This window comes from Oncorhynchus kisutch, linkage group LG3 (genome assembly GCF_002021735.2).
Source record: "Oncorhynchus kisutch isolate 150728-3 linkage group LG3, Okis_V2, whole genome shotgun sequence".
NCBI lineage: Eukaryota > Metazoa > Chordata > Actinopteri > Salmoniformes > Salmonidae > Oncorhynchus > Oncorhynchus kisutch.
In genome coordinates, this window is record NC_034176.2 from 73,212,077 (window position 1) to 73,235,010 (window position 22,934).

General features: G+C 42.5%; 1 protein-coding gene across 1 annotated transcript in view; it reads left to right on the forward strand.

Moving 5' to 3' along the window:
* The window catches only part of LOC109874951 (carbohydrate sulfotransferase 8), a 228,582-nt gene that overhangs the window by 41,567 nt on the left and 164,081 nt on the right, over positions 1-22,934 (forward strand). The window contains exon 2 of the mRNA XM_031814298.1: positions 4,031-4,236. Coding sequence (XP_031670158.1) covers positions 4,062-4,236 — 175 coding nt within the window. The 5' untranslated portion in view covers positions 4,031-4,061. The remainder of the gene's footprint in view (positions 1-4,030; positions 4,237-22,934) is intronic.

A 22,934-nucleotide genomic window follows, 5' to 3' on the forward strand; every position in this document is an offset into this window, starting at 1 on the left:
CTTGATCTTGGCCAGGTGGCAGTTGTAAATGAGAACTTGTTCTCAACTGGCCTACCTGGTTAAATAAAGGTGTTCTCAACTGGTCTACCTGGTTAAATAAAGGTGTTCTCAACTGGTCTACCTGGTTAAATAAAGGTGTTCTCAACTGGCCTACCTGGTTAAATAAAGGTGTTCTCAACTGGCCTACCTGGTTAAATAAAGGTGTTCTCAACTGGCCTACCTGGTTAAATAAAGGTGTTCTCAACTGGCCTACCTGGTTAAATAAAGGTGTTCTCAACTGGCCTACCTGGTTAAATAAAGGTGTTCTCAACTGGCCTACCTGGTTAAATAAAGGTGTTCTCAACTGGCCTACCTGGTTAAATAAAGGTGTTCTCAACTAGCCTACCTGGTTAAATAAAGGTGTTCTCAACTGGCCTACCTGGTTAAATAAAGGTGTTCTCAACTGGCCTACCTGGTTAAATAAAGGTGAAATACAATACAAATACATTTAAAAAAGCATTAAGTCAAAGCCAAAGCTTCATATAGCAGTGTAGCTATGTAGCTAGCAGTGTAGCAGTGTAGCTAGGACATTGGCACTCTCAGCCATGCTGTTTAATATATTCTGTCTTTTCACACCTGAACATGGGAACACTACTGCAGGGGCTGTCTGTATATTAATAGCCTACCTGTGACTTCATCTGTAGCATTTGCTGGTATGCACCATAGAGAGAATAGCTACTCTAAAGGTGTTTGGGTGTTATGTGTGAGGGTGTTTGAGCATGTCTGTTTGCGTCTGAGCCGTCATCAGCCCTTTGTCTGAGTGTGTCTGGGTGTACGTGTCCCCGGCAGAGCCAGCCACTGGCAGCCAGGTCACCGTCACAGGGGGCAGGGGAATGTGTGAGGTGGCTGGGGGCCGCTGCCGGCTGAGGTGTGGGGCTGACTGGGCTAACTGTATGTTAGATGGGGGAAGGGTGGGATGTACGTATGTCAGCGACATAAACAGAAAGAGAGCGAGACATTGCCACTATCATACTGTAGCCAATTGGATAACCGGAACAAAGGAGTGTAGAAAACAGACCTATACTTCAGCTGTGCTTGATTGAACTTGCCGAGCACAATGGAAACAACATAATTGTCCCAAAAGGGCTAATCTTGCCCACCTGGTGCCCCAGGCCGCCTCAGTCAGTTGCTCAGATTATTTGAAAGAAAACGAATACCATCTGAACCCTGGTCTTTTCTACATAACAGAATAGCAGTCATTGTGGTGGCTCATCTCATTTTTGATGGGTAATCTCCATCACAGCAGCAGAACGGATTACCCTGACCACAGATCAGCCAGCTGCCATGAATAAGGACAATTAGCACTGCAGTGAACATGATTTTGCCTCCCATTTTACCCCTGTCAAACCCTGGGCTCAGGTAGTAATTGAATAGTGAATGGAATAGGCCACCAACTGAATCTTTCTTTGTCTCTTTGTTATGGAGCCAATCGTTTAATTCTGACCATAAATAGTTTCTGGGCCACCTGTTTTTTTTTCAAGAAGATCGTTTTTGCCAAGGGAAATTAGATATGCAGTAAGTTATACAAAACAGAACAGCATACAAGTTTGTCATTGGAAGCTGTGCAACATTCAGTCCACATATAGTTTTTGTGTGTATGTTCATCCTGTAATCATACTTTAAAAGATCACAGTGCATACTAAATACTAATAGCTATATCCCATAAATGGGAATTGTGAATATGGTAGAAAAATATCAGAATACATTTTACAAACATCCTTGTGTGTTTGCTTAATGAATTCAGCAGATAGATACATACACTTCCCAGCGTTTGATCCAGTTGATCAGAGGGCGTGTTCCCAGCAAAACAATAGATGCATCTCCGCTGCAGATGCATAAGAATGAGATATGTCCCTGGCTGATTGTACTGGCTGATTTATCCATGACTGAAGGCCAGCCAAGTGGTTTGATATCTGATTGTACTGGCTGATTTATCCATGACTGAAGGCCAGCCAAGTGGTTTGATATCTGATTGTACTGGCTCATTTATCCATGACTGAAGGCCAGCCAAGTGGTTTGATATCTGATTGTACTGGCTGATTTATCCATGACTGAAGGCCAGCCAAAGTGGTTTGATATCTGATTGTACTGGCTCATTTATCCATGACTGAAGGCCAGCCAAGTGGTTTGATATCTGATTGTGCTGGCTGATTTATCCATGACTGAAGGCCAGCCAAAGTGGTTTGATATCTGATTGTACTGGCTGATTTATCCATGACTGGAGGCCAGCCAAAGTGGTTTGATATCTGATTGTGCTGGCTGATTTAACCATGACTGAAGACCAGCCAAAGTGGTTTGATATCTGATTGTACTGCCTGTTTTAACCATGACTGAAGGCCAGCCAAAGTGGTTTGATATCTGATTGTGCTGGCTGATTTATCCATGACTGGAGGCCAGCCAAGTGGTTTGATATCTGATTGTGCTGGCTGATTTATCCATGACTGAAGGCCAGCCAAAGTGGTTTGATATCTGATTGACTGCTAATGGTCTCCAAGGTTATGGCATCAATTAACTCATACGGGCTGATTAATAGTTTCTTATTTTCAATTATATGTGTTAATTATTTATATTTAATCATTCTGTATATTTATAGACGCCATGGATGACCCCCTATTCACCAGTATCTAGTTAACTTGTTACCTGTTACACCTGTTATGCACAGGTGTGTCTTCTGAAGTGAGTGTCTCCACTTCATTTGTTTGTACAGTACTGATGAAGGCATAGCAGCTGAAACACATGCTGCTTTTTATGTTGAGCACTTTGCACTTTCACCTTTTTGGATTCTTTCGAGCAATGATTACATAAAGTACATTTTTACATCTCCGTCGCCTTGGTTTTTTCCTTTTTATGGTTTGAGTGTGAGATCCCATTGAAATCTTTAGATGCTTTTTCTCTTGTGCACAGGCCACCATTCATTATAGCCTGAGCACGGACCCTCATACTGGCTCACTGACTCATGAAAAACATGGCTTCTAGATTTCATGTCAAGTTGTCCACAGTTTAACACATTTAGGACATGTGTTGTTTTACAAATGGACTTCAAAGAGCCTATGTTTATCATTAATGCTGCACAGTATGTCTTTTAAGTAGTTCCTGCTTATAAAATGTAACATCTCATTAATCTTGTGTGGTAGGCTGTTAGCAGTACAAAGAGAATATGTTTCTATAGTTGTCACTCAGTAAGGTGAACACATTTTGTATTAATGCAATGAGAAGAAAACTGTTTGTTACACGGAGTGGAACAGGGAAACCCAAGAACAGACTCAGACGAGGACACTGGGATGTAACCAAGGTATTTATTGAAACACAGGAGGAAGATGAAGTGCAGGCCAGGGGAAGCTCGGGCGGGTTGCAGGAAACCAGGTGCGGAGGCTGAAGCGAGAGGGGTTGGGACAGGGTAAGCAGGTCCGGAGGGGAATCCAAGGGAGCAGTAGAGTGGGGAATCCAGGGCAGAGTAGCAGGATGAGGAGACGTGGGACTGGAGACAGGGACCAGAGTCAGAGCAGGCAGAACTGTAGCGGAGAGGAAAACCGTGTCAGCCAAGGAAAACAGGCACAACAGGATAACAGGATCGAATTAGTAACAAACGGCTAGAAACATAGACTGACTGAGCAGAGATTACGATCGGGCAGCGTGGAAGTGGCAGGACTGAATATTTGTATTTGTCTTGATTATGGAACAGGTTGCAGCTGGTGGGGACTGCTCTGACTCCAGCACACCTGTCTCCGCCCACACAACCACACACACACAGAGAGAGGGAGAGAGCACTGGGGGAGTGGCGGCAAGTCAATGAGACACAGGATGAGCAGTAGAGGGTGTGTCAGGCGCAGATGTAACACTGTTGAAGAACCATGATTAGCCTACCTTTATTAATGTAATTATAACCCATTTAACCCTATGTCATGTCATGCTATGTCCTGTATTGTGCTTGCTGCTATATCTTATGTCCTGTCTTATCTGGGCTGACTCTGTCCCTGTTCTCTCTCCCCAGGCAGCAGTCTGAGCTGAGGCAGGATAGCAGGATGCTGTGGGTGGAGTGTAGGATAGTGGACGCCCTGCGTGGGAGAAGACGGATGAGGGCCACGGCCGTCAAGCTGCCCTGCTCCTTCTGGTTCCTCCTGCTGTTCGGGGCCGGAGGCCTTGTCCTCTTCATACACCTCCAGGACCTCTCAGAGATGGTCCAGCAACAGGCTCCAGGTCAGTGGGAGAGAAATTATAACCTATTCTACAGTCAGTTTCTACTGACCTGAAACTGGAATGGGTTGATACTATCATCAGTACTATATGTTGTGAAAGAAGAGAGAGAGAGATGGAGAGAGAGAGATGGGGAGAGAGAGCTGGGGAGATAGGGCTAGGATCTAGATGGGAGGGAGGGGGAGAGAGAGAGACTACACAGAGAGAGATGGAGAGATGGGGGAGGCTCTATGCACGGCTGTGTGTGGGTCTATCATGTGTCACCTGTGCTGTGTGTCATCATCAGTATCAGACAGGATGAGTGCTGTGTCAGCCTCTCTATCAATAAGAGGTACTTACGGAGAGTGAGAACTCTCCTGGCTCTAATATTCCACAGATTGTCAGATGCTCGTGCGGGTCATATCACACACACGCACACACACGCACGCACACACACGCACACACACACGCACACACACACGCACACACACACGCACACACACACACACACGCACACACACACGCACACACACACGCACACACACACACATACACACACTGCCGAGTGATGAGTGTGTCTAACCTAGCAACTGCAGTGCTAGTGAGCCACGCACACTGTAGAAATGGCAAGGAGTTTTGGCTTGTCTATTCAGAAGGAGCACCATGCCAAGTTCAATGTCATGGAGACAAGATAGTGGCATGGCCTTTTTTTATTGAGGATTTTATGTCTATGAGGGGTGGTCCTTTGTAGCTCAGTTGGTAGAGCATGGTGCTTGTAACCTAGAGTAGTGGGTTCAAATCCCAGGTCCATACATGTGTAACATTTATGCATGTGTGACTGTAAGTTGCTTTGGATAAAAGTGTCTGCTAAATGGCATATATTATATTATTACGATAAGCACTTAATGAATTTGAAGTATTTAAACTGCTGACATACTGTACTGTAATTGTACTGTACGAATATCCATTTTCACAGCAAAAGCAAGCATGCACGCACTATCCAGGCAATGATTTAATTAGAAACAAACAATGCTAATTTCACAAATGATGTATGACACATGAAGTGTTACAATGAACATTCAGTGACTTCAGTATAGCTTACACTGCTGGAAAGATAATGCTGAACTGTATCTATGCCTTAAGTTATGATGCCTCAATTCCCGCCAGAAGCTCATCTCTAATAGTGTTGGGTTTTAATACATTGGATGTCAGCTTCTATCTATCTTCCTCTCTCCACTGCTCATCCTCTTTGTCTGGCTGTGGAGTGTAGTCACAGTCAGTGGAGTGCTTTGGTCCCCCATAGTTAAGATAACACTCACAATAGCCGAACAGGAACCAGCAGTTTAACAGGCTGGGCAACAGTCTCTCCTGATCTCCACAGTAACTGTTTAAGGGACAAGTGAGGGGAAACCCACTAGCTACCAATCTCCTGGGGGAAAGACATGGCTCAAAGTCCTAGGCACTAGCTGAGATAAATTGCTAACACACATTTTGACCAGTGAGCGTTTTTTTCCAACACTTAAGGCCTTGTTGTCACAGTGTGGGCCAACGGCTGAGAGGAAGGTCTAGTTGTATGGTGGTGTTCCAGTAAAGGTATGTGTCTTCACTCAAACACCAATAACACATTATTGCCATCTCATTGGAACAAACCCTATGGCAAAGCAAAGTCTTTCTTCATTGGAAAAATTAGTGGACTGGTACAGTATTACACATCTCCACTGAGGGTCGTGACTAGGTCACCCACTATTCTCTTGTTCCAGTTATAGTATAATTACATAGCAGTAATCCATTTCTTATCCCATTTCCCCTCTGATAAGCATTGCATGGAAGAGAGCATGTTAGCTCGACTCGGTTACAGTAGCTAATCTATAGAGATGCTCTGTTTACTGCTGTGCTATGCATTGAATGGCACAAATTGAACAAAGGCACAGTGGTGTGTTTGCCAGTTATTGTCTAATTGCACTCTTACCATGCAAAGAAAATCCTACCCAACGTCCTTGACATCTTTACTGATCCATGGCTTGGCATCCGCAGTGAGGAGTCGTGGTTGAAAAGCCATCTGCTTGGGGTGAAGACGGTAATGTCACTGTCTTTTTTATATGCAGCATGTCGCCAGGCAGTCAAAGAACACTTCACACATCACTGATGAGATGACATTGAGAACGAAAAATATGTACTAAGGTACGAGAGCCTGTGTGTGTGTGTGTGTGTTTGTGTGTGTGTGTGTGTGTGTGTGTGTGTGTGTGTGTGTGTGTGTGCGTGCGTGCGTGCATTTTTCCTTAGGTCTCGTTGCTGAAATATAAAACCTTTCTCTATATCAGTGGTATTCAAAGTCAGGGTCGGGGAACGGCAGTGGGGTCGGCCAATTTTTTTGTTGAAATAAAGATATATATATATATATATATATATATATAAACACAGTATATTTAGTACTTAGTATTTGTTAGGATCCCCAGTTAGCTGCTGCCGAGGCAGGGCTACTCTTCCTGGGGTCCAAACAGGAAACAACATAACAAATAAAATACATAATATACATACATATACACAGCACTACATCTACATTACAATTTAGCCATTCAGCAGAAGCTCCCATCCAGAGCGACGTACAGCTAGTGCATTCATCTTAAGATAGTCAGGTGAGACAACCACATATCACAGTCGTACCCCAACCACGTATCACATACATAATATAATACATAATACATAATAATACAATATGCACCAAAATGTCTGTGTCTCTTCATTCCCGGGCAGTAAGGTGTTCTTTTATCTGGTTTTATTGCTAGTTTGAGTTACCTGGGGTGGCAGAGAGTTCCATGTAGTTATGGCTCTATTTAATACTGTGCGTTTCCCAGCCTCTGTTCTGGACCAAGGGACTGTGAAGAGACCTCTGGTTGAATGTCTTGTGTGATACCGATGAGTGTCCGAACTGTGTACCAACTGCTTGAACAGACAGTTCGGTACCTTCAACACATCAAATCCTTGCACAAGCACCAATAGTAATGGAGTCAATCTCTCCTCAACATTGAGCCAGGAGAGATTGACATGCATGTCATTGACATTCGCACTCCGTGTTCATCTAAGTGCAATACGTGCTGCTCTGTTTTGGGCCAACTGCAATATTCTTATGTCGTTCTTTGCCGCACCTGACCATACAACCGGACAGTAATCCAGGTGCGACAAAACTAGGAAATGTAGGACCTGTCTGTTTGACTGAGAAATCAAGAAAGTGTCACCTTATCATGGACAGACCTCTTCCCATTTTAGTAACCATTGAGTCTATATGTTTTGACCATATACAGTATATATATATATATATATATATATATATATATACACACTGAATGTACAAAACATTAGGAACATCTTTCTAATATTGAGTTGCACCCCCTTTTGCCCTCAGAACAACCTCAATTCATTGGGGCATGGACTCTACAAGGTGTCGAAAGTGTTCCACAGGTATGCTGGCCCATGTTGACTTCAATGCTTCCCACAGTTGTGTCAAGTTGGCTGGATGTCCTTTGGGTGGTGGGCCGTTCTTGATACATAAGGGAAACTGTTGAATGTGAAAAACCCATCAGCATTGCAGTTCTTGACATAAAACAGTGCGCTTGGCACCTACTACCATAACCCTTTCAAAGGCACTTAAATATGTTGTAACGCTGCTGTGTTTTTCACGTTCAACAGTTTCCCGTGTGTATCAAGAACGACCCACCACCCAAAGGACATCCAGCCAACTTGACACAACTGTGGGAAGCATTGAAGTCAACATGGGCCAGCATCCTTGTGGAACACTTTCTACGCCTTGTAGAGTCAATTTCACCCTCTGAATGGCACACAAATACAATCCATGTCTCAATTGTCTCGAGGCTTAAAAATCCTTCTTAACCAGTGTCCCCTTCATCTATACTGATTGAAGTGGATTTAACAAGTGACATCAATAAGGGATTGTAGCTTTCACCTGGATTCACTTGGTCAGTCTATTTCATGGAAAGAGCAGGTGTTCTTAATGTTTTGTACACTCAGTCTATATAGATTGTATTTTGGGGGGGAACAAAAAATAAGAGTACAGATGGGACAATATACAAGCGTTTTAAGAACTCCAATTTGAAAATGTATTTATTGTTAACTTTTCATTTTGATAAGAGATGAAAATGTAATGAAATTAAGGTTATTTGTTGATCTAAATCAAAAGTTACAGATTTGAAGGTAGTATCATTAAATTTGCGTTGGTTTGGGGTCGCAAGAAATTCTTGCAACAAAAATGGGGTGCCCAGACATGATTTTAGAGAAAATGGGGTCCCCTCTGAAAAGGTTTTAATACCACTGCTCTATATCAAATCAAATCAAATCAAATGTATTTATATAGCCCTTCGTACATCAGCTGATATCTCAAAGTGCTGTACAGAAACCCAGCCTAAAACCCCAAACAGCAAGCAATGCAGGTGTAGAAGCACGGTGGCTAGGAAAAACTCCCTAGAAAGGCCAATACCTAGGAAGAAACCTAGAGAGGAACCAGGCTATGTGGGGTGGCCAGTCCTCTTCTGGCTGTGCCGGGTGGAGATTATAACAGAACATGGCCAAGATGTTCAAATGTTCATAAATGACCAGCATGGTCGAATAATAATAAGGCAGAACAGTTGAAACTAGAGCAGCAGCACAGTCAGGTGGAAGTTGAAACTGGAGCAGCAGCATGGCCAGGTGGACTGGGGACAGCAGGGAGTCATCATGTCAGGTAGTCCTGGGGCATGGTCCTAGGGCTCAGGTCCTCCGAGAGAGAGAAAGAAAGAGAGAAGGAGAGAATTAGAGAACGCACACTTAGATTCACACAGGACACCGAATAGGACAGGAGAAGTACTCCAGATATAACAAACTGACCCCAGCCCCCCGACACATAAACTACTGCAGCATAAATACTGGAGGCTGAGACAGGAGGGGTCAGGAGACACTGTGGCCCCATCCGAGGACACCCCCGGACAGGGCCAAACAGGAAGGATATATATATGATCTACCTGTGGAATAACTGTGGATGTATGTACAACTACCCTCTCATCTGGTCCACAACAACCTTCCCTCCATCCCCCCATCCATCCCTCCCCCCATCTCTCCATCAATCCCTCTTCACATGGGGACTGCAAGGAACAGTGCATGTTGTTTCAAGCTGGAAGGTGGAATTTGATCTCTCCCCACCAGAGGTCCAGTAATCCTTTAAGCCGTTCTGTTTGCAGAGTCTAATTTAGCCGTCTCTTAATGTAATTAAATTGTGCTGATGACCTGGCGTGGAGGGAGGGGCTGAGCAGCAATATTTCCATGCAAATCCAATCCAATGAATGTTTGTGGAAAGAAAATATATTATATGACCTTATTATTTCCTCTGCTTCCTTTGCCTGTCCACCGCACAAAGCTCCCTTTACAAAAACTACTTGTGCAGACCTGGCACCATCCACTCTCACTCCACTCCATCCTACCCAGTTCAGTGCATTTGAAATGAATTATTGGCAAAGCTACGTCACACAGTCATTTTACCTTAAGTGCCATGGTACCCTGACCTTTGACATAGTAGAGAATCCCTGTCTCTGGGGATTTGGTGAGAAAACATAACTTCATTTGAAACAGTGAAACCATACAGTACAATAAGAGTTTTCTGCTGGCCGGTTTTGTCTCTGGATCACATGACGATCTGGATGGTTATCTGGAGAGTGTCATGGCAACCTGTGCTCATGCCAAGCAGTAGACGTTACAGATCTCTATTCTCCTCTGTACACCTCAGCCACTGAGGAGGGATAGCCTATTATGGTCTGGCAGAACACACTGAAACCTGAACCATCCAAGTGGCCTTGATAGCTGAAACTCTGAAACCCTGGATACAGTAGCCTACCTTTGCGTAGGTAGGTATTTAGTAGGTAGGTATTCGTCTAGGTACTCAGTAGGTATTGTAGGTATTCATTGTCCACATTGCCAACTCAGTCTGCTAACCTACTAGGGTATCACAATTTCTCCGTGGCAACGCCAAGGTCATGTGGTGTTCTATTAACATCAGTCCCCTGTGGTCATGTTCTGGGCTCTCTGGTCTGGACATAATCTGTTTTCCAAAGCCATCTGATCCCACAACCAATGCTGGTTTTCTCCACTTTCTTCCAGTACAGTGAATGGCTCATGTCCAGAAAAATACAATGTTAACCCTACAGCAATTAATGCTATACTATTACTCTACCAAAAGACTAAAAGCCATTTACTGTACTTTAATATGAGAGAGGCATATAATTATTTGGCTTTTGCCAGTTGTGTTTTTACTGCACAGACTTCAGAGAATGCTCTCCGAGTGTTGGAAAATATAGTCAGTGTGAGACACAGCCACAAATCATATTAGTGCAGCACTGAGTCCTGGGCGAGCGATACATCTCCCCTGAACCATTCCTCAGTCCTGGACATAAAACACTTCAAAACAGCTGATCTGGTGCTATCCAGTAAGCCATGAAATACAAAATGCAGCCCAGATCAGAAAGCATCCACATGAGACAGATGAAGCTAAATTTACCAGTGGAGAGGGAAACAAAAAAAGTAGATGCTCTGTTCTTTCCCTTTCAACTGTAGTGCAAAGGTCAAGATGCATCTTTTGAGCCTCCCACTAGTACAGACATGGGCAACTGGCCCAGTTTTGAAGGCCCTCAGATCAATAATAAAAAAATATATCATATTTTTGAGGGTAACGCAGTCAGGGTCTCAACTTACGATTGCGAGTTAAAATAGTAGAATACGCAAGGTGCAATTTCAAAATATGGTTGTGCATAAGCAGTTTTTCTCTTGTTATGTCAGTCACTGACAGTCACTTAATTATCCCACGTCAGCAAAAATGTTGTAGATTGTTAGCTGACAGATGAGAGCAGCGATGAGCTGTGCTAGTGGGGGGTGTCCGCCTGGCCTTTCTCCAAGTGCACGCTGGGCTGTGTTCAAAAACTCCAAAAGGATTGAGAACAGGATGTGGGTTGAGCACCAGGTAGATCCAACAGAGAAGTGGCTTTTTGAAAAGTCTTTGAAGGCCGCTATTGGAGCCTGTGCCGCTCAACATAACCAATCTGCCACATGCTGTGTCACTCTAACCCCACAGCCAAGGGTGGGCCGTACTGTACACTGTCCTGCTGCAGCACAGAGAGAACTCCTTCAGTGACCAAAGCCTCAAACACACAGATTTGAGCAGAAATCTCACGGAGGCAATTGTTCGAGAACTTTTTTCAGAGCATCCTGGTGCATTTACTGTTTACAAACTTGTCATTGCAGTTGTGGAGGCCTTAGACAGAAGTTAATACCATATAACTCAGAGTTTGTACTCGATTAAAATACAGTCACTCACAATTGATCTACCTTCACCCACTGCAGTGCAAATTCAATGCAGAGCTTTTTGGGAGGGAGAAAAGGAGATATTTGGCATTTCCACTGCAGCACAAACATAATTATGAGATCATGTTTTTTGGGTAATTAGAATTAACAGGTGAGCTGGCTGAGCCACAGACGACAGACCGACAGACAGACATACAGAGTCTAGCCCCCGCATTCGCTGATTAAAGACAGCACTCTGCCACTCAAAATGACAAGGCCCTGGCCATCAGTATCCCTAGTCATTCCCTTATCTGTCTGACAGTAATCCTCCGTTTCCTCTCCTCTGCTCTCCATCCCGAGAAAGAGACAGTCTCTCTCCTCTCGTCATGGAAGCACCAAATAATCAGGATGGGATTGGTTATCAAAGGCCTGGTAATGAGCAGCAACATGAATATACATGTCTAAAATTGGAGCCAAACCAGCCATCCATTCCCAGCACTCCCTCTCCCTAACCAACTGAAGAACATCCCTTTTCCCCACCACCAAACCAACAGCAGAATAAAAGAACGATTTCAAAAAGAATACTTATTTTTTTCAGTACACTTTCCCTTATGTTTTGTGTTTTTTTCAGTACACTTTCCCTTATGTTGTGTTTTTTTCAGTACACTTTCCCTTATGTTGTGTTTTTTTCAGTACACTTTCCCTTATGTTGTGTTTTTTTCAGTACACTTTCCCTTATGTTTTGTGTTTTTTTCAGTACACTTTCCCTTATGTTTTGTGTTTTTTTCAGTACACTTTCCCTTATGTTTTGTGTTTTTTTCAGTACACTTTCCCTTATGTTTTGTGTTTTTTTCAGTACACTTTCCCTTATGTTTTTTTTTTTTTTTGCATGAGAGTTTGATTAAAAAGTAATCAAAGGTAGAACAGCAGGTAAAGTAGGACTGGGAAGCAGTAGGTAGGTATAGGTTCTGACAGTCACAAGGAAGGCACCACACAGAGCAGACTTAATAAGTACTGGAAGGGAGTGCCTGAGTTGCGTAACAACCATGATTTTTCCTCAGACGGGACTGTCTTCTTCTTATGAGGTTGTTGTTCTCCTCAAAGTTTAATTGCTGTCAGAAAGCTTGTCCTCAGGAGGCTCACCGCGAGAACACTTGTCTTTACCACTGCAAAGTTTTCATAGTTTCTCGTAGTCAGCCAGCATCTCCCAGCAGGCTGGAGACAGGCTGTGAAAACCAGTCACAGACACAGAGACAGGTAAGAAGGGCATTCATGCCATCAAAAGGAACATAAAATTCGAGATACCAATTAGGACCTGGCTAAAAATACTTGAATCCGTTATAGAACCCATTGCCCTTTATGGTTGTGAGGTCTGGGGTCCGCTCACCAACCAAGAATTCACAAAATGGGCCAAATACCAAATTGAGACTCTGCATGCAGAATTCTGCACAAATATCCTCTGTGTACAACGTAGAACACCAAATAATGCATATAGAGCAGAATTAGGCCGATACCCGCTAATTATCAAAATCCAGAAAAGACACGTTAAATTCTACAACCGAAACACAATTAGACCCAACCAAATCATGAGAAAACAAAAAGATAATTACTAACACATTGGAAAGAATTAACAAAAAAACAGAGCAACCTAGAATGCTATTTGGCCCTAAACACCTGACCACTGTGGCTGACCCAAACTTAAGGAAAGCTTTGACTATGTACAGACTCAGTGATCATAGGCTTGCTATTGAGAAAGGCCACCGTACGCAGACCTGGCTCTCAAGAGAAGACAGGCTATGTGCACACTGCCCACAGAATGAGGTGGAAACTGAGCTGCACTTCCTAACCTCTTGCCCAATGTATGACCATGTTAGAGACACATATTTCTCTCAGATTCCACAGATCCACAAAGAATTCGAAAACAACTACGATTTTGATCAACTCCCATATCTACTGGGTGAAATACCACAGTGTGCCATCACAGCAGCAAGATTTGGGACCTGTTGCCACAAGAAAAGGTCAACCAGTGAATAACAAACACCATTGTAAATACAACCCATATTTATGCTTATTTATTTTCCCTTTTGTACTTTAACCATTTGTACATTGTTACAACACTGTATATATACTGTACATATGTGTAATGTTTACTGTTCATTTTTTATAGTTTTTTTCACTTTTGTATATTATCTACTTCACTTGCTTTGGCAATGTTAACATGTGTTTCCCATGCCAATAAATCCCCTTGAATTGAATTGACAGGCACGAGGAGGGAGGGAGGGAAGAGGAGAGGAGAGGAGAGGAGAGGAGAGGAGAGGAGAGGAGAGGAGAGGAGAGGAGAGGAGAGGAGAGGAGAGGAGAGGAGAGGAGAGGAGAGGAGAGGAGAGGAGAGGAGAGGAGAGGAGAGGAGAGGAGAGGAGAGGAGAGGAGAGGAGAGGAGAGGAGAAATAGAGAAATAGAGAAATAGAGAAATAGAGAAATAGAGAAATAGAGAAATAGAGAAATAGAGAAATAGAGAAATACACCTTATAATAGCCACTGCTCTCACCAAGAACACATCCTGGGTAAGCAAAGTCTAGCTGTATATGGAAAACATTAATAATGCCAGTGTTCAAGGTCTCTACACCATTGCCTAGAATATCATATTTTCTCTGCTAAACAGGGGAAATCATTAACTAAATAACATGTTGTTAGTGAGGATCATGAAAAAGTATCTGCTAATTGTGACCCATACTGTATGTTGCACTTTGCAAATAAAAGCTTTTGTTGTGTAAATGTTTCCACACTGATACTAACCTACTGTTTTTAAAATGAGGAAGATCTTGTTAGATATTATCAAAAGCTGCATGAGGAGCATTAAAATGACCTTGAAGCCTAGTTTCCATATAAATAACTATAGAATAGAATACATTTTAGAAAAATAGCAGACATCATAACTATGAAATAACACATATGGTATTTTATATTATGGATTCTTCAAAGTAGCCACCCTTTGCCTTGATGACAGCTTTGCACGCTTTTGGCATTCTCTCAACCAGCTTCACCTGGAATGCTTTTTCAACAGTCTTGAAGGAGTTCCCAAATATGCTGAACAGTTGTTTGCTGCTTTTCCTTCACTCTGCGGTCCAACTCATCCCAAACCATCTCAATTGGGATGAGATCGGGTGATTGTGGAGGCCAGGTCATCTGATGCAGCACTCCATCACTCTCCTTCTTGGTAAAATAGCCCTTACACAACTGGAGGTGTGTTGGGTCATTGTCCTGTTGAAAAACAATTTATAGTCCCACCAAGCGCAAACCAGATGGGATGGCGTATCGCTGCAGAATACTGGTTAAGTGTGCCTTGAATTCTAAATAAATCACTGACAGTGTCACCGGCAAATCACCCCCACACAATCACTCCTCCTCCGCCATGCTTCACGGTGGGAACCACACATGCAAAGATAATCCGTTCACCTACTCTGCGTCTCACAAAGACCCGGCAGTTGAAACCAAAAATCTCAAATTTGGACTCATCAGACCAGATTTCCACCGGTCTAATGTCCATTGCTCGTGTTTTTTTGGCCCAAGCAAGTCTCTTCTTCTTATTGGTGTTTTCTTAGTAGTGGTTTCTTTGCAGAAATTCAACCACGACGGCCTGATTCACGCAGTCTCCTCTGAACAGTTGATGTTGAGATGTGTCTGTTACTTGAACTCTGTGAAGCATTTATTTGGGCTGCAATCTGAGGCTGGTAACTCTATAATGCTGACCACACACCTCGCGTGCGCGAGTGTTGCAAATGAAATTTAAACATACATGTTATTCAATTATTGCACGGACATTGCTCTCGCGTGCCAACGAGCGTTTGTGTTGCCAAGCGCTGAAATCGAAGTCAGTACTTCAACGCTAAACGCGGTGCAAGTCCTGCCTCTCCCATCTCCTCATTGGTTTATAGAAGCAGATACCCACGTGCCATCTCCTCATTGGTTATACCCACGTAGGTGATTGAAAGATGAACTGAGTTCAGTTGGTCATCATGATAACTATGAAAGTTAGATGTCAATCGCCATATAAAGTCCAAAGAATAAAAAACCTGAAGAGATGACCAAATTATTTGGTTGACCGTTTCATGTGTGGATTAAATGTCGGAGTAGAGGACCTTGTGCATTTCAGGAAAAATAACAACTCAACGTTTATATCCCAGGACAAACTAGCTAGCAACTGCAAGTGGTAGCTAAATTGCCAGAAATGTTTAATGCTTTTCGACCTGTCCCCAAAATAATATAATTTGTTCAGAGATTGTTTTGATATTTCAACCTGCGTGTCGTGATCGCTTTTGGTGTGGTGGCACAAAATCAATTTGCGCACGATGGTGCATGATGGCGCACGCAAGCGGCCAGTTTGGGTATGGTGTAATGAATGTATCCTCTGCAGCAGAGGTAACTCTAGGTCTTCCTTTCCTGTGGCGGTTCTCATGAGAGCCAGTTTTATCACAGCGCTTTATGGTTTTTGCGACTGCACTTGAAGAAACTTTCAAAGTCCTTGAAATTTTAAGTATTGACTGAACTTCATGTCTTAAAGTAAGGATGGACTGTCGTTTCTCTTTGCTTATTTGAGCTGTTCTTGCCATAATATGAACTTGGTCTTATACCAAATAGGGTTATCTTCTGTATACCACAACTGATTTGCTAGAATGCATTAAGAAGGAAATCAATTCCACAAATGAACTTTTAACAAGGCACACCTGTTATTGAAATGCATTCCAGGTGACTACCTCATGAAGCTGGTTGAGAGAATGCCAAGAGTGTGCAAAGCTGTCATCAAGTCAAAGGGTGGCTACTTTGAAGAATCTCAAATATAAAACATGGTTTGATTTGTTTAACACTTTTTTGGTTACCACATGATTCCATATGTGTTATTTCATAGTTTGGATGTCTTTACTATTATTCTACAATGTAGAAAATATAAAAAATAAAGTAAAACGCTGGAATGAGTAGGTTTGTCCAAACTTCATTTGAGTCAATTTGACGTGTACCTGTGGATGTATTTCAAGACCTACCTTCAAACTCAGTGCCTCTTTGCTTGACATCATGGGGAAATCAAAAGGAATCAGACAACATTGTAGACCTCCACAAGTCTGGTTCATCCTTGGGAGAAATTTCCAAATGCCTGAAGGTACCACGTTCATCTGTACAAGCAATAGTACGCAAGTATAAACACCATGGGACCACGCAGCTGTCATACCGCTCAGGAAGGAGACGTGTTCTGTCTCCTAGAGATGAACGGACTTTGGTGCTAAAAGAGCAAATCAATCCCAGAACAACAGCAAAGGACTGTGTAAAGATGCTGGAGGAAACAGGTACAAAGTATCTATATCCACAGTAAAACAAGTCCTATATCAACATAACCTGAAAGGCCGCTCAGCAAGGAAGAAGCTACTGCTCCAAAACCTCCATAAAAAAGCCAGTTTGCAACTGCACATGGGGAAAAAGATCGTACTTTTTGGAGAAATATTCTCTGGTCTGATGAAACCAAAATAGAACTGTTTGGCCATAATGACCATCGTTATGTTTGGAGGAAAAAGGGGGAGGCTTGCAAGCCGAAGAACACCATCCTAACCATGAAGCACGGGGATGGCAGCATCATGTTGTGGGGGTGCTTTGCTGCAGGAGGAACTGGTGCACTTCATAAAATAGATGGCATCATGAGGGAGGAAAATTATGTGGATATTTTGAGGCAACATCTCAAGACATCAGTTAAAGCTTGGTCTCAAATGGGTCTTCCAAATGGACAATGGCCCCAAGCATACTTCCAAAGTTGTTGCAAAATGGCTTAAGGACAACAAAGTCAAGGTATTGGAGTTGCCATCACAAAGCCCTGACCTCGTCCTATAGAAAATTTGTGGGCAGAACTGAAAAAGCATGTGCGAGCAAAGAGGCCTACAAACTTGACTCAGTTACACCAGCTCTGTCAGGAGGAATGGGCCAAAATTCACCCAGCTTATTGTGGGAAGCTTGTGGAAGGCTACCCGAAACGTTTAACAATTTAAAGGCAATGCTACCAAATACTAATTGGGTGTATGTAAACTTCTGACCCACTAGAAATGTGATGAAAGAAATTAAAGCTGAAATAAATCATTCTCTCTACTATTATTCTGACATTTCACATTCTTAAAATACAGTGGTGATCCTAATTTACCTAAAACAGGGAATTTGTACTAGGATTAAATGTCAGGAATTGTGAAAAAGTGAGTTTAAATGTATTTGGCTAAGGTGTATGTAAACTTCAGACTTCAACTGTAAGTAAAAACTGTAACTTGGTTACTCAGGAACATTCACTGTCTTCTTGGTAAGCAACTACAGTGTTGATTTGGCCTTGTGTTTTAGGTTATTGCCCTGCTGAAAGGTTCATCTCTCAGTGTCTGTTGGAAAGCAAACTGAACCAGATTTAGCCTGTGCTTAGCTCTATTCCATACATATTTAATCTGGAAAAACACCCCAGTCGTTAACGATTACAAGCATACCTATTACAAGATGCAGCCACCACTATACTTGAAAATATGGAGAGTGTTACTCAGTAATGTGTTGTATTGGATTTGCCCCAAACATAACAATTTATAGTCAGGGCAAAAATTGCTTTGCCACATTTTTTGTTTTATTACTTTAGTGTCTTGTTGCAAACAGGATTATTCTGCACAGGGTTCCTTTTTTCATGCTGCCAAATAAGTTAGTATTGTGGATTAACTACAATGTTGTTGATCCATCCTCAGTTTTCTCCTATCACAGCTATTAAACTCTGTAACTGTTTTAAATTCACCGTTGGTCTCATGGTGAAATCCCTGAGCGGTTTCCTTCCTCTCTGGCAACTGAGACGACTATATCTTTGTAGTGACTGGGTGTATTGATACACCATCCAAAGTGTAATTAATAACTTCACCATCCTCAAAGGGATATTCAATGTCTGCTTTTTTACCCATCTACCAATAGGTGCCATTCTTTGCGAAGCATTGGAACATCTCCCTGGTGTTTGTGGTTGAATCTGTGTTTGAAATTCACTGCTCGACTGAGGGACCTTTCAGATAAATGTATGTGTGGGGTACAGAGATGAGATAGTCATTAAAAAACATGGTAAACACTATTGCACACAAGTGAGTCCATGCAACTTATTATGTGATTTGTTAAGCACATTTTTATTCCAGAACTTATTTATGTTGTAAACATTTCTAAAATCATAATTCCACTTTGACATTATGGGGTATTATGTGTAGGCCCCTGACAACAAATCTAAATCGCATCAATTGTATATTCATGTGGAAAAAGTCAACGGGTGTGAATCCTTTCTGAAGGCACTGTACAGTATGTCCTCCTCGGTGATCACCCAAAAAATGTTGGGCTGGGAGGCGGGCGGACATGCAGAACATCGATATCACTGTACACCACTGAGGCTTCCATCAATGTAATCCCTCCACAAAGACCTTGGCTCTCTTAAAGTATGAGGAAGTTGAAGTCTGGCTGTGGGAAAGGCACCTGTGGGAAAGGTATTTACCATCGGTCTGTCTGTCAAATCAAATTGTATTTGTCACATGCGCCCAATACAACAGGTGTATACTTTACCGTGAAATGCTTACTTACAACCCCTTCCCAATGTTGCAGAGTTAAAAATAAGATAAAGAATAACACAAGAGGTATAAAATGCACAATAATGAAGTTATATACAGGAAGTACCAGTACCAAATAACATACTAGCCTAAACAAAATAATACTGACAAAGGCACATATCACAGCATACTACAGGTCGTGGTGGGACCTATCATTTTGGGGGAGAGAATGACTGTGAGAAGGTCAGGTCTGGTGGCTTTTTAAAAGGACATTATACTTCAAAATGAATTAAAATAAAATTATGCTGACCTCTAAAATGTAATTTCCCACTCCAAAAACAAGCCCAATAACATATTGGTCCATATTATCAGGCAGGTGTGCTATTTTAGCAATAATGTAATTTTTTAGCAATAAGCATTGTCACCTGATGTTGTCCCACCTGATGCAGCATAGTGGCTATAAATAAATAGGCTGAGGGTTGCCCATCTGCATTTACCCCATTTGGCTAATCATTAGCTAGATCACAAACTCTAAAGTCTAAACATTAGGCTATCGTGTTGGTAGTTAGCAACATATTGATGATTTGGATGTCCCAGAAAAATATTCCACTGGCACTCAGCCAACCAAGGATCATGTACTTTGAATATAATGTAGGCCTATCTGTCAAACCTGACCCATGATACTCACATCAGCCACTGAAAGCAAGATCACACAGTTTTGTAACAGCAGGGGTTCTTTTTTTTCTCATGCATGACTCAGTATTGTTTTTCTCGAAGAGAGCATAAAAGGCCGTTTTGAGTCACTGGGATGCTCACGGCCGGATTCCCTTTGTAATCCATTATCGTCTACAAGCCCTGCCACATCCCACGATTCCATCTTACTCCTATATTGTCATTTTTCATGTTCGTTGTGGAAATTCTTGTATAATCCATGTCTGTGTCCTGTTCCTTGTTTTTACATTTTTTTTCTCACCTTTATTTAACCAGGTAGGCCAGTTGAGAACACCTTTATTTAACCAGGTAGGCCAGTTGAGAACACCTTTATTTAACCAGGTAGGCCAGTTGAGAACACCTTTATTTGACCAGGTAGGCCAGTTGAGAACACGTTTATTTAACCAGGTAGGCCAGTTGAGAACAAGTTCTCATTTTCAACTGCGACCTGGCCAAGATAAAGCAAAGCAGTGCGACAAAAACAACAACACAGAGTTACACATGGGATAAACAAACGTACAGTCAATAACCCAATAGAAAAATCTGTGTACAGAGTGTGCAAATGAAGTAAGGAGGTAAGGCAATAAATAGGCCATAGTGGCGAAGTAACTACAATTTAGCAATTAACACTAGAGTGATAGATGTGCAGATGCGGATGTGTAAGTAAAAATACTTGTGTACAAAAGAGCAGAAAAACAAAAACAAATATGGGATGAGGTAGGTAGTTGGTTGGATTGGCTATTTACAGATGGGCTGTGTACAGCTGCAGCGATCGGTAAGCTGCTCTGATAGCTGATGCTTAAAGTTAGTGAGGGAGATATAAGTCTCCAACTTCAGTGATTTTTGCAATTCATTCCAGTCATTGGCAGCAGAGAACTGGAAGGAAAGGCTGCCAAAGGAGGTGTTGGCTTTGGGGTTGACCAGTGAAATATACAGTACCTGCTGGAGCAGGTGCTACGGATGGGTGTTGCTATGGTGACCAGTGAGCTGAGATAAGGCGGGGCTTTACCTAGCAAAGACTTATAGATGATCAGGAGCCAGTGGGTTTGGCGACGAATCTGTAGCTAGGACCAGCCAACGAGAGCATACAGATCGCAGTGGTGGTTAGTATATGGGGCTTTGGTGACAAAATGGATGGCACTGTGATAGACTGCATCCAATTCGCTGAGTAGAGTGTTGGAGGCTATTTTGTAAATGACATCACCGAAGTCAAGTATCGGTAGGATAATCAGTTTTACGAGGGTATGTTTGGTAGCATGAGTGAAGGAGGCTTTGTCGCGAAATAGGAAGCCGATTCTAGATTTAATTTTGGATTGGGGATGCTTAGTATGAGTCTGGAAGGAGAGTTCACAGTCTAGCCAGACACCTAGTTATTTATAGTTGTCCACATATTCTAAGTTAGAACGGTCCATAGTAGTGATGCTATTCGGGCGGGAGGGTGCAGGCAGCGATCGGTTGAAGAGCATGCATTTCATTTTACTAGCATTTAAGAGCAGTTGGTGGCCACGGAAGGAGTGTTGTAGGCCATTGAAGCTTATTTGGAGGTTTGTTATCACAGTGTCCAAAGAAGAGCCAGATGTATACAGAATGGCGTCATCTGCGTAGAGCAAGAGCGACATCCTTGATATATACAGAGAAGAGAGTCGGCCCGAGAATTGTATTTATTTATTTATTTCACCTTTATTTAACCAGGTATGTTAGGTAAGTTGAGAACAAGTTCTAATTTAAAATTGTGCCCTGGCCAAGATAAAGCAAAACAGTTTGACACATACAACAACACAGAGTTACACATGGAGTAAAACAAACATAAAGTCAATAATACAGTAGAAAAATAAGTCTATATACAATGTGAGCAAGTGAGGTGAGATAAGGGAGGTAAAGGCAAAAAAGGCCATGGTGTGGAAGTAAATACAATATAGCAAGTAAAACACTGGAATGGTTCATTTGCAGTGGAAGAATGTGCAAAGGAGAGATATAAATAATGGGGTGCAAAGGAGCAAAATAAGTAAATAAATAAATACAGTAGGGAAAGAGGTAGTTGTTTGGGCTAAATTATAGATGGGCTATGTACAGGTGCAGTAATCTGTGAGCTGCTCTGACAGCTGTTGCTTAAAGCTAGTGAGGGAGATAAGTGTTTCCAGTTTCAGAGATTTTTGTAGTTCGTTCCAGCCATTCCAAACGGATGGCACTGTGATAGACTGCATCCAATTTATTGAGTAGGGTATTGGAGGCTATTTTGTAAATGACATCGCCGAAGTCGAGGATTGGTAGGTTGGGCAGTTTTACAAGGGCATGTTTGGCAGCATGAGTTAAGGATGCTTTGTTGTGAAATAGGAAGCCAATTCTAGATTTAACTTTGGATTGGAGATGTTTGAGTGTGAGTCTGGAAGGAGAGTTTACAGTCTAACCAGACACCGCTTGGACCAGTTGCTGCGGGGGGTGCAGAGCTGTTGGCCGGGGTTGGGGTAGCCAGGTGGAGAGCATGGCCAACCGTAGAGGAATTCTTGATTATCATGGATTTAATGGTGGTGACAGTGTTTCCTAGGCTCAGTGCAGTGGGCAGCTGGGAGTAGGTGCTCTTATTCTCCACAGACTTTACAATGTCCCAAAACATTTTGGAATTAGTGCTGCCGGATGCAAATTTCTGTTTGAAAAAGGTAGCCTTGCTTTCCTAACTGACTGTGTATATTGGTTCCTGACTTCCCTGAAAAGTTTCATATCGCAGGGACTATTCAATGCTAGTGCAGTACGCCACAGGATGTTTTTGTGCTGGTCAAGAGCAGTCAAGTCTCTAGTGAACCAAGGGCTATATCTGTTCTTAGTTCTACATTTTTTGAAAGTGGCATGCTTATTTAAGATGGTGAGGAAAGCACTCTTAAAGAACAACCAGGCATGCTCTACTGACGGGTAGAGGTCATTACCCTTCCCGGATACCCGGGCCACGTCGATCAGAAAGGCCTGCTCGCTGAAGTGTTTTAGGGAGCGTTTGACAGTGAGAGGTTGTCGTTTGACCGCGGACCCATAACGGACGCAGGCAATGAGGCAGTGATCGCTGAGATCCTGGTTGAAAACAGCAGAGGTGTATTTAGAGGGCAAGTTGGTCAGATTGATATCTAT